The 12,397-nt window shown below is 46.1% G+C and overlaps 5 protein-coding genes across 5 annotated transcripts; 3 read left to right on the forward strand and 2 right to left on the reverse strand.

The window, feature by feature from the left end:
• Positions 1-212: 212 nt before the first annotated feature.
• KUCA_T00001476001 (uncharacterized protein) lies at positions 213-2,366 on the forward strand (the record flags this gene model as incomplete). Its single annotated transcript, XM_022603658.1, has 1 exon — positions 213-2,366. One exon carries the CDS (start codon positions 213-215, stop codon positions 2,364-2,366), a length of 2,154 nt encoding a protein of 717 aa, XP_022457518.1.
• A 218-nt stretch (positions 2,367-2,584) lies between these two features.
• On the forward strand, positions 2,585-6,562 carry KUCA_T00001477001 (uncharacterized protein; the record flags this gene model as incomplete). The annotated part of the gene is made up of 1 exon (XM_022603659.1): positions 2,585-6,562. The coding sequence occupies one exon, from the start codon at positions 2,585-2,587 to the stop codon at positions 6,560-6,562; it is 3,978 nt and encodes a 1,325-aa protein (XP_022457519.1).
• An 85-nt stretch (positions 6,563-6,647) lies between these two features.
• KUCA_T00001478001 (uncharacterized protein) lies at positions 6,648-7,634 on the reverse strand (the record flags this gene model as incomplete). Its single annotated transcript, XM_022603660.1, has 1 exon — positions 6,648-7,634. One exon carries the CDS (start codon positions 7,632-7,634, stop codon positions 6,648-6,650), a length of 987 nt encoding a protein of 328 aa, XP_022457520.1.
• A 113-nt stretch (positions 7,635-7,747) lies between these two features.
• On the forward strand, positions 7,748-8,259 carry KUCA_T00001479001 (uncharacterized protein; the record flags this gene model as incomplete). Its single annotated transcript, XM_022603661.1, has 2 exons — positions 7,748-7,925; positions 7,979-8,259. 2 exons carry the CDS (start codon positions 7,748-7,750, stop codon positions 8,257-8,259), a joined length of 459 nt encoding a protein of 152 aa, XP_022457521.1.
• Positions 8,260-8,448: 189 nt separating this feature from the next.
• On the reverse strand, positions 8,449-12,057 carry KUCA_T00001480001 (uncharacterized protein; the record flags this gene model as incomplete). The annotated part of the gene is made up of 1 exon (XM_022603663.1): positions 8,449-12,057. The coding sequence occupies one exon, from the start codon at positions 12,055-12,057 to the stop codon at positions 8,449-8,451; it is 3,609 nt and encodes a 1,202-aa protein (XP_022457522.1).
• Between the last annotated feature and the right edge of the window lie 340 nt (positions 12,058-12,397).

Genomic DNA, 12,397 nt, shown 5'->3' on the forward strand with positions numbered 1-12,397 from the left:
GCTGCACGTGATACAAGGATGCATTGCGATTGTGCACGTGATAGCGGGGGTGCGTCCCGTTCGCTCAGGGTTGTCAGACCCCGGTAAATGGTTGACTAATAAATTACGTATGCAAGCTCGAGTTGTGTCTCACACACACGACGCGTCCGCGATTGCGTGAAGGCCGCTGTCTTGTTGCAACAGTCGTAGTCGCAATTTCTTCGCTCTAGAGCATGCTGGTGAGGTCTCTCGTTAGAAAAGCCCTGATTCCTCATTCGCTACCGATTATGTCCAAGCAGCAGACTTTGGGCAGTTTTTTCAGCAGCGCGAGAGCCAGCGCCTCCGCTCCCGTTGCTAAGAAGCAGAAGATTGAAATCACCACTCCAGAGTTGACGCCAGATCCCAAAACTGACAGTGAAAGCGAAAAGGACAAGGAAGTTGTGTCGGAGTCACCGAATAAGCCTATATTTGCTGTTGACGATGCAAAACAGCTTCTGTCCAAGGAGACTAAGGAAAGTACCCACGTTCCACCCATCAGCAACTCGAAACCGATTCCCTATTCTGCATTAGCGGATGTATTTGAGAAGTTGGAACAGGAATCGGCCCGACTTAAAAACTTGGCAATTGCAAGTGAGTTTTTTCAAGAGATTCTTCAAAGTGACCGTCCAGAAGGGTTGATACAGGTGACGTATCTCATGATCAATCGCCTGGGCCCTGATTATGAACCGGGTTTGGAGCTCGGCCTTGGTGAAACGTTGCTACTGAAGGCGATAGCAGAGGGAACTGGCCGTGCAGCATCGCAGATCAAGGCTGATTACCACCGTGTTGGTGATATTGGTTTGGTTGCTCAACAATCCAGATCAAGACAGCCGACGATGTTCAAGCCAAAGCCACTGACTGTTCCCGTGGTGTTTGAAAATCTCACCCAGATTGCCAGGATGACCGGCAACTCATCTCAGGCACGCAAAATCGGAATCATCAACAAGATGCTCACCGCCTGTGAGAACCAGGAGGCGAAGTTTTTGATGCGTTCGTTGGAAGGAAAACTGCGGATCAACTTTGGCGAGAAGTCCGTGCTGGTAGCTCTTGCAAAAGCTTTTGTTGAGAACGAAGCTTCCAAAAGGAATAAAAAGGGAACAGCCGAAGCTCTTGTCCAGGCAGAGGAGAAGATCAAAGTCGCATTTAGTCAAACGCCGAACTACGAGGTGATCATCAAGACTGCTTTGGAATATGGTATCCAGAACATTGTCGAACATTGTACTCTCAAACCTGGTATTCCGCTTAAGCCTATGCTGGCAAAGCCGACCAAGTCGATTACTGAGATTTTGGACCAATTCCAGGGCGAAGAGTTCACATGCGAGTATAAATACGATGGCGAACGTGCACAGCTTCATTTGCTTGAAGATGGATCCATCCGAATCTACTCCCGTAACTCTGAGGATATGAGTGAGAGGTACCCGGACTTGATTGCGGTAGTGAAAGCAATGAAGGCCTCCAACCCAAATGTGAATACCCTAATACTGGATTGTGAGTGTGTGGCTTGGGATGTAGAGCAGAAGAAGATTTTGCCTTTCCAAGTTTTATCAACTAGAAAGAGGAAGGATGTTCAGACCAGCGATATAAAGGTCCAAGTCTGTCTCTTTGCATTTGACTGTCTCTTTTACAATGGTGAATCTCTCATCACGCAGAGTCTCAAAGAGAGACGATCCTTACTGAAGGATAACTTGGAGCCAATAGAGGGCAAGTTTCAGTATGCCAAGGGAATGGACTCTTCCAATGTGGATGAGATTCAAGGCTTTTTGGACCAGTCTGTAAAGGACGCCTGTGAAGGTCTCATGGTGAAAACGCTCAACGGGAGTGAATCCGGATACGAGCCTTCCAAGAGATCACGCAACTGGCTGAAACTCAAGAAGGACTACTTGGAAGGTGTTGGCGACTCGCTTGACCTTGTGGTCGTGGGTGGTTACATCGGTAAAGGTAAGAGAACAGGCTGGTATGGTGGATTCTTGCTTGCTACTTATAATCAGGACACTGGAGAATACGAAACTGCTTGCAAAATTGGAACAGGGTTTAGCGAAGATGATTTGAAGAAGCTATCTGAGACTCTCAAGCCAACCGAATTGTCCAAACCCAAAGGATCATTTGTTTACGAGAAGAATAACTCTAACGCGCTTCCAGACGTGTGGTTTGAACCCACGCTGGTATTTGAAGTCTTGACGGCGGATCTATCTCTATCCCCAATCTACAAGGCTGGTGCGGCAAACTATGGTAAGGGAATCTCGTTACGATTCCCTCGCTTCATCAGAATCAGAGATGATAAAGGGCCCGAAGATGCCACCAGCAGTGACCAAATAATCGAATTTTATGAGAGACAAGCGAATGTCTGACTCATTACATAGTTATATGTCTGTACTTTAATGGATTGAGATCAGATTAATTATTCACACGCCGATTTCAGCAGCAGATCTGAGAGTGCGGCACCAAATCATCCAACACACTACCAACACAATACAGACATGCTAAGCATACAATGTTGTGGGATTCAGGTAATAACGTCTGCAAACTGGCACGCACAATTCAAAAAGAACCCATTACTGGCAAATCGATGATGCCGGATGCCGTACAATCGGTGGATTTGTCTGCTGTGGATGATGCTAGGAAAAATCCGGTACTACGACGCGGCCATTCAGCCCTATCCATGCAATCGGGTCTACAGAATACAACTGGCTTCCAGAGCATGAAAAAGTCCGAAAGTCAGGATACGCCTTCTCCCAAGCTGAAGTCTGTACCTTCGCTGAGCAATTTGAATCTTTTGCAATCGGAGTTGGCCAAACAAAAGCGTATGAGGGCCGGTGCAGAGAAGTTGCTTAGAGTGTCAGACGTTTCCTTGCCTTCTAGTCATCATACGGGAATGTCATTTCTGGGTAATCAGAGTTTACCGGCTTACAACAACACAACTCACAAAGCTAGAATGCGTACTCAGTCTGAACTGGAGGATGCCAACAGAAATATCATCACTCTGGAGAAGAAAATAGAGGCCATGAAAAGGATTCAAGATAAGGAAACCGACCAGACAACTCGTACTCGGAGCAACACGCTAGCCACAAATGTTTCTGACTCTTTCAGCGATGACGCAAGGACACCTATAGATATGTCAACAACAAGTCCAACTTGGATCTTGGCTGATATCCTGCAATCCCTGGGAGATAAGGATAATTCCCCGGAGTTTCTGCTCAACAAGTCGAACGAGCTAGTGGTCTTCCTTCAACAATATTCGTCATTGAGAGAGGATTTGGTGCTCACCTCGATTGGCCACAGACTACAATTCTTGCTGCTTCATAACCTCTCCGAGGTTGTCGCGTGTGGGTTCAGAATAGCCAGGTATATCCTAACTGATCTGTCAACTTTGTCTGTGTTGAAGTCACTGAGAGTGGACTCATTTGCGATAATATCTCTTGCCAAGGATCCCAAGTACACCGCGGAAAGGGAACAGGCACTGAAACTCTTTCGGAAGTTTTTAGAAATCGACGGAGGCGTCCATGAACTCAGTATTGGCAGCTTTCGGGCCATCGTTGCAGTGGCAGAAACAAACGATGACGCATTGAGGCCAATTGCTCTGGAAACATTGTGTGAACTTGCTCTATTGAATCCTCAAAGCCTGTATAAGGCAAATGGCTTGAGAGCCATTATTCAGAGTATTACTGATGGTCCGTTTGACTTATCTGCTGCTAGCACAGCAACGATCATCAAGATGTTCGAGCTTCCGCTTACCAGGACGTACGTCCTTCAGGAATACACGATATCGTCGATCATCGCGCCCTTCATGGACGGTCATGCCAAAAATGAGAGATTGCAGAATGTCGCTTTTCTGCTAACTATCATTCTGAAGACATGGCCAGGCATGATTGCATTCTCTGAAAAGAGCTTCTCCCATCTGAAAGGTCTCATCAGTTGCTTGACATATGATTCGCCCAGTTTGCGGAGCATCATTGTACACGTTTTCCTTGATATTCTGAGAATAAGGACTCTTCCATGGGTGCAATCGAACAAAACAAGAACTGACTCATACCAAAACTTTACTTATACCATCACACACTCGAGCAAAAACAACTCTCGAAAAGTTGTTTTGGAGAGTGAGTCCTCGATTGTCAACCAACATACAGCTCTTCTTCTGAGAGCCTCCATTGATTGTGGACTGATAGATAAGTTGAAATCTGTTATCCTCAGCAACAACGATAAGAGTACGCGCAAGGCTCTTCTTCTCCTGTCTGAGATCATGACACTAGCATCAAGTTTGATACCCAAAGAGTTTTTTCACGAGAGAGACTATATGGCTATGCTACCTTTGGTTCGTGAAAGCGAGGTTCTTCACAAGAACTTACCAACGGCCGTGTCATTTTTGGTCGAACGTAATGTCCGCAAAGAGGGTAAAGGCAGATACTCTTTGGGAATGCCTGGGAAGCCTGTGGACATTATCAATCAATTCTCGAAAGAAGCAAGATCGAAAGTGAGATATATGGTTGATGATTCAGAATTCAAGCAAATGATAGCAGATACCCAAGTTATGACAACTAAAGACTATACCAAGTGGAACTGGAACTTACTTTCTGACTTGATTACTGGGCCACTGATGAGTCCTCGTCGTCTCGAGGAGACCATCAAAACTACCAAGTTTTTGAAACGTCTCATGTCGTTTTTCAGACCCTTCAAATACAGATTCTCTGCTTCTAGGAAAACGAAATCAAGCCAAAAGTACATCCGGGTAGGGTGCGAAATTTTCAGGATGTTTCTTTCATGTCAAGAAGGCGTGAAACATTTATCAGAGAACAAGCTACTCCCCCAGATAGCTGAATGTCTAGCTCAAGTCGATCCCTACAGTGGTATCACTGCTGCAGATCCAGTATTTTCGCGTCAAAAACTCGAAAATACCGCGTGTCATGGATACTTCAAGATGCTTGGAGTACTTTCGTCAGATCCTAATGGTCTGCAAATGCTGGGGCAATGGTGGATCTACAACATGTTATACCACATCACCGAACGCCGAACAGGAAGAGATGATCTGGTCAAGCTCTTTATCAAAGAGATGGACTATCGATACCAAACCCATCTCAGGATCTTGCTGCGCAAAGTAGCTACCACTGGAGACACCAGCATGAGAATATTTGCTACCAACCATCTTGCAAATCTGTTGCTGATCGAGGAATGCCAGGACTTCGCTTGCAGTATTCTGGTGACACAGCTTTGCGATCCAGATATGGAGGTTTGCAATATTGCAGTGAAACTTCTGGACCATTATTGTTCTGATAAGGAGAAAATTTTACAGCTGGTTAAGAAGCGTCCATCGTTGGACCATCTGGGGAGGACCGCAATGCCTTTGTTGCTGAGAATAATGTCAACAGATGTGGGTTTTCGCTACCTTTCCGATATCAACTTCATCGATTCCGAATTGGAGAGTTGGATTGAGTACAAAAATCTGTCCTACATTTATGAAGTAGAGAAGTTACTGGCTGTCGAAATCTTCAATGTGAGACCAGTACTTACTACCGCATCTGCTGATGAACCAAGCACCTCCGACACCAGATCTGTTCCTCAGCATTTCTTTGGTGAGCTGGTGAAGACCAAGTCAGGCATGAACATTCTTGGATCAACGGAAACATTCACATCATTTTGCAATACCATAAGCTCTTACTCTGCTAGGATATATAACGAGCATGAGGTAGAACTCTATGACACCAATCTGACTTCCATGTTTGATCAGGAAAAGCTGATTTTGGATTTGAAAGCTAGTCTATGGGCCGTTGGTCATATTGGTTCCTCTGACAATGGTGCGATAATGCTTGAGATCAGCGGAGTGGTGGAGGATATATCATACATCTGTTATAACACACTCAATTGGACATTAAAGGGGACATGTTTCTATGTTCTCGGGCTGATTGCACAGACTTCAGAGGGAATGGAGATCTTGGACGATCTGGGATGGTCAACTACCGTGGCTGCAAACGGTTCTCCATTGCCTCTCTGTTTGCCAAAGAGTATGAGTTCCTTCTTCAACTGTGCCGAAAATGGCTTTTCTAGCCAGAAAATACCGGCAGACATCCTGACTCAATCAGAGCCCGAGAGTTCAGAAGTTGCAGAAATGCTCAATGGAAGACGTTCCCAGGTTCAGCTCAGCAAGAGTAGTTCGTCAAGTGTGGTCTCTTCTTTGCTGGGAACTGGCATCCCTTCCCATGACATGGTGCTTATCAACAGCGTTCTTGAGAGCCTGATTGATATGTTGGTCAATGTTTCCAAGGCTATGACCTCCTTGACGAAATTAAAGCACAAACATGCTGCGAGTTTCGAAACAGAACCAGCACTGCTGCTGTTAGCTCTTGAAGTACTGTCAAAGTACAAGTACAAGCCCAGTGCCAGACGCTATGTGCTTCTGGAACTATTCAACTATGGAAAGATGATGGAGCTTTTACTCAAGAAAGATAGAAAGAGGTCGAAGGAACAGAGTTCCTACGTTCCCAGGAAACAGACCACTGGTGCGACAACGATCGAAGAGCAACACAAAGAGCCCAGTCCGACTCGTCCCACATAACCCCATGGCATATACCTGTAAAATAACATTCACGACACTGACATTTTAACACAACTCGACGGTTCCTCCGGGCATCGCAAACTCTTCAGTTTTGAGCAATTTTGCGTTTTTTGGCGCTCCCGAACTCAGTAGCTTCAATTTTGGTCTTTCTAGGATTGGGGACCTCTTGCGAAGAAGCGCTCTTCCGGGTTTGCAGCACAGGAACCAGTTCTGGGGCCTTTTGATCTGGGTCCTCGCTGTGAAACAATTGTGGACTCAATTGCTTCAAGTATCTTGTCGAAGAGAAGGGGAAGGACTCAGCGAAGTCAGCATATTTGACACCAACCTTTGCGGGCTCAGCAGGTTTGTCCTTCGCGTTGTCACTTTCATCTTTGGTATCACTCACTGTCTCGGTTAAGAATGAGTCTTCTTCCACCACCAGGTCTTGTGGAATCCGACGGTAGATGTTTTCTTCGAGATCCATCGAGCCAGCATCCTCCACAGACTTGAGATTGAATACGGGGTTGGCCAACTCGGAAATGTACAGCGAATCCTTCAGAGTATCTCTCAGAAGCACATTTTCAGGCTCACTATCAATTTTTGTGATATTTGTAAGGGTTTCGCTCAATTGAGGCCTCCTCGAAATAATGGCAGCAAGCTTTGCGTGTTCTGCCTCGGGCGTCAGCTCAGAAGGAACATTCGTCTCACCAGTCTTTCCCAGGAACTCTATTATATCCACAAGACTGTTGTTCCGAAGCGTATGGTATTGTATCAAGTTTCGTATGCTTTTCTCCAGGTTGGCCAGTTCTGTGAATTCGCGCAGCTTTGTGTTGTGTTTGGCAAGCAGATATTTGTACAATTTGCGGTGCTCCTCAACTGATCTCTGGGTCTTCTCAGTTCCCGACTTATTGGGACTGCGATCTTCCTGTGAAACCTCAGAGTGGTCCTCAGAGATGGGGCTATTTGATGAAGTTCGGTCGACCATTTCGTCTATCTGCATTTTATCAATTGCTTTCACTGGTGGATAGATGGAATGGAAGAGGACACACGATGTTCTTTCTACTAATATTCGATGTGGAGCTTTGTCTGCCATAAAGTCTCGGGTCACTAGCTCTTACAGCTTTTCAGCAAAACGCCAGGGCTAGGCTTCGAGGTCCTACTCGGTACTAGATTACTGAATCTTAAAGTCCACATACATATACAATCATGGTTTCAGGAATTGATTTTGGAAGGCTGATCGGCAAGACAGACTCTTCGGCGCTGAGCCCTGAAGTGCGCAAATATAACGAGAGGCGATTCCGTCAGATGTCACTGTTTTACGGCTGCGCCCTGGCCACATTCATATGTTCAAAGGTGGCATACAGAGGAGTGATATCCAGGAGGTGTAAGTGTCCAGATTCGTTTTTATCCAATCGTATTCATTCTAACCTTGTCTAGATTTGCCGAACTTCTACCAGCACAACCACGTTCCCCCATCCTTTTCATTCTACCGTGATGCCTTGTCTGCGGTGACGCATGGATCATTACTTGCAGTCTCCACCTTCTCCATGATTATTACTGGATCATTGTGGTATTTCGATATCTCCAATGCCAGGGAGTTTAGTTTCAAGCTGAGAAATCTCCTGGGTGGTGAGCAAATTCTGGAAATCCCTAATGAAGGAAAGGGCTTCAAGGAAGCGATGAGTCCGATCATGAATGCTCTTGAAGCAAAGAAATGAGCCTATCGAGAAAATCTAACCGAGGAACTGATTGTATATAACCTCATAACTACTCCGGTGTATAAAACTAAATGACAATTAGATGGTTCCAAAGAGAGACCAAATTAGTTATGCTATGTTAACTTGTGGTAGAGTAAAATCAGCACCATTGGATATCGTACATCGCTAAAGCTTTTAAGACTTATTGATTCACATCGACAGTGTCCTCTTGAAAGCATCTCCACCAAACCTGAGAATTTTCTCACCACCCGACACTATGTTTTTAGGGTCAAAATCATGGACCAAATTGGACCGGAGCCTGTTGGCGAGACTTGGGCTCTCGACTCCTGAGAACTGTTCTGAAGTATAAGATACCATTGGTTCAGCTGAGGTACGCGAGCGCATCGATACTGAAGAACGATTACGGCCGATGGACGCACCATCACCAGCGTATTCTTCACGTGGATTGGCAGAGTGACGACGAGGATCTGATCTAGAACCGGAGCTTCTCGAGAATTGCCTCGTAACAGGTTGGGTTTCTGCCGTCCGCAGTGGGAAGTCATAATATCTAGAGGCAGGATGTACACCCGAAACAGAATTATTGAACTTTCTCTTGATTCCCCCGGGTACCCTGCTAACACGTCTAAATGCTCCCGCCAGTGAACGTCCATCGGTGCTTGAAACATCGGAAACCGTATCACCAGAAACGCCCGTGGCACTTCTGGAAAGACTCTGGGTTCTTCTGACAGCATGGTGTGCCTGAACGTCATCACGGTGTTTCATCTTTTCGCTAGGAAGCATGATGGCTCTGTCGAGAGCGTAAGGCAATCCTCTGTGACGACCTCTGATCATCATGGCAATCACGACAAGTTTTGAAATCACAGTGAATTGAGAACAAAACGAAGCATCCGTGTTCGGATAACCCAGGGATAATCCAACGGTACCGTAGGCAGACGTGATCTCGAACATCACTTGGAAAACCCCGAAGTTGACGTCTCCATTGGACATCTTACCATTCTCACAAATGCAGATGATGAAAAGGCCCAAGAACAAAAACCACAGATCGAAGGACAACTGTTTTCTCAAATGTGTGCTGATGAAGTTCTTTGCGCTCATGTCCTGGTCCACTTCTGAATCGTCATCATAGTACACTCCGAGAGACTGTTCCTCGTAGACGTTGGTCCTTCTAATGGAGATAGCCAAAGGCAAGACAGAAATATACATCATCACAAGATAACTGACTTGGATTGCAGGGTGCAACAATGAGAGGTTGACAACCAGAAAACCGGCAGTTCTGGTGCTGAACGCTTGGAAGAGTCCGTCTAAAACTCTGTAGCCTCCAGAAAGGTTCTTCAAACTGCTGGCATGAAAGTCCAGGATGATGAACAGGATCCAATCCAGTGCATTCAGGAGCAATAATATGAAAAATAACCACCAGGTTGGTCCAGAGGGAAACAAAAGCGTGAAGCAACGTCTGGGGTGGTCCAACAAAAAGCCCAAAGATTCCTTCGTTTGGGAGAATTCTGGCGACAACTTAAACATAACCCAGATCACAAACCTGAGGAAAACGGGGAACCCGGTGTTACCAACAACGATGAAAAAGCACGACAGGAGCAAAACGTAAGTATCCTCAGCAAACTGGACCATAGAATCCGGCGTAAGTGTGAATCCGAGATCATTGAACGTGCTTGCAGCATTGTAAAATCCCCACCAGGCAGGTGCAATTCCATCTTCTCGCAACACATTGACATATTTGTGATGTTTGCATACCCATGGGACAAACAGAGTGAATGCCAGGAAATGGAAGCCAATATAGTATACTACTAGAATCTTGGAAAGCAGCTTCAGTGCACAGTACTCAACACCTCCCAATTCCTGTTTCTGCTCGTCAGTCAGCGCAATGAACGTCGAATTTCTTCCCAGCGTGGGATTCCAGGAAAGATAATTGGTCGACATAGATCTGTTTGGAGGTAACGTGAAGTTAAGAGCAAGCTCCTCGTCCTCGGAGTCAAACTCATCCGATGTAGTCGTCATATCCGATGAAGGGTGCCTTGCACCCAGGCCAGAACGAGTCCTGGTTAAGGTGAGCTTCCTACTCAGCTTTCTGAGGGGGTGACTCTTTCTCCATCTCTTGCGCATCTGCCGTTCAAATGAGCTCGACTTGAGCAATCCATTACCCTTTGAGTTATCAAGAGTCATTGATCTCTTTGGCAACTGAGATCTGCCTTCGGACTTGCCGACCACTTGACTTTGCGTTCTTGCAATCAAAGCGGGATCCTCCTCATCCGATGATTCCAATTCTTCCACCTCGTCAAGCTCGTTGTCAGCTTCATGGTTCAAAGGCCTCAAATGAGAGTCTCGTCTTCCATCACGCCTAGGGATATCGGGCACAGCAAAATGAATGGATGTGGGCGTCTGGCGAAGGCCTGAAATCTCGGCCTCATTATCCGCCTCGTGCAAATCCTGGCCAGAAGGCTGATCGTTAGAATGGTTTTCGTTATGATCAGTTGTCTCAACGGGCTCTGAAATCTCGTGGGTATGTCTGTTGGGGGATCGTGAGTGTCTACCGGGACTTTTCACGTCCCTTGAATGTCCATGAGGACTTAAAGAATGTCCATGGTGGTGATGATGATGATGGCCATGGTGGCCGTGGCGAGGCTTGTGTTTGTGTCTCTCTCTTTCTGCCGGGCCACTGATTCTCAAAGCAGGCCCTGACTCTGCGTTTTCGTTGCTTATCTGTTTGTTTTTCTGCATCATAGCGATCGACATGTACATGTCTCTAGGCTCGATACGGCCTCTCTTTGGCTGAGGCAAGGACGCAAATTCTATAGCTTTGGCTCCAGAATGTTCGGCCATCTCCCCTAAAGAGACTTCAGAAGAACTGATCTGCGGAGAAGTCACAGCATCGCCTACTGATGGTGTTATTGAGGCCGAACTTGTCATATCTGTCTCTGGACTCTCCGTCGGTGGAAGTGTTCTTATCACAGGAGGAGGAGGTGCTGGAGACTGGAGATCCAAGGGTATTCTCTCCACCACGTCCTCCTCTGAGTCGCTAGGCTCAGTCAAATGTACCACCTCACTGTCTATACTCTCCATTATCGATTCTGCTGAAGTAGGGCTTACTTCTGAGTGATTCGGAGCAAGGATTTTCATCCCAATATCCTGATTGGGCTGGTCCAAATCTGTTGACTTCTGCGTGCTGGATGAGGAAGGAGACGTCTCAGTAGCAATTCCTGGACTCAAAGAATTGTTTTTGAGAGCTTCCTGGTAAGTTTTGTTTCTTCTAGCGATGTCAAAGCCACCACCACCAGATTCTGTCATATTGAACGATCTCGTTCGGCGGTTTTGAGAGTCCATGGTCTGAGACCTCATAGCAGCAAAGGTTGCAGTTCGCCTCATCTTATAATTCTGCTTGGCACTCACTTTGATATCATCAAAATACTTCTCGAACCAGTATAACCTCAGAAAAGAAAGAGATCCATGGATGAAAATCGGAGTGGTAATCATCGCGATCAGATAGGTAGCTAGTTGCTGAAACAGCGTGAGGTCGTTGCAATCGATTGTGTTCAAGCCAGCCTGGGTTGACGCTCCAACTGCAAAGAACAACGCATCAATATACTTCAAGTTCTTCTGTGGATATATCAGAATGGACCCAATAATGCAAACAGACATTATATAAACATAGTGGGCCACAATGAAACTTGGAATAATCTTGATAATGAAGGGTCCGATCGCCTTCTCCACCTTATCTAGCTTCCTTCGCACTTTAAACCCCAAAGTGTCCTTCGGGGCCAACCTGCCTCTCCCTGGCAAAACCATTGAGTCAGCCTCAAGTCTAATCGGTTGATGAGTCAAACCCACACCTCAAGGACTGCAAAGTTATCAGACGTACGGTCAATGTCTGGCCGGCCTCTCCAATAACGCAAACACACAGAAGCGTTTTCAGAATTTAATTGGACTGGCCGCGCACGACCACAGACCATGGGCAAGCGTGCGCTTGCAAAGAAAAGGTGACGTCGTGCAACCGGCAGCTATGTTACCCGGACAGATGCGTAAAAAAAAATTTACTTCATCAAGTTTTGCAAAAGACACAAGGCTAACCAATGTTTCAGTCTTTTTCTTCTTTCTTCTTCTTCCTCTCTCTCTCTCTCTCTTCTCC

This window comes from Kuraishia capsulata, genomic scaffold, assembly GCF_000576695.1.
Source record: "Kuraishia capsulata CBS 1993 genomic scaffold, Kuraishia_capsulata_scaffold_2, whole genome shotgun sequence".
Classification (NCBI taxonomy): domain Eukaryota; kingdom Fungi; phylum Ascomycota; class Pichiomycetes; order Pichiales; family Pichiaceae; genus Kuraishia; species Kuraishia capsulata.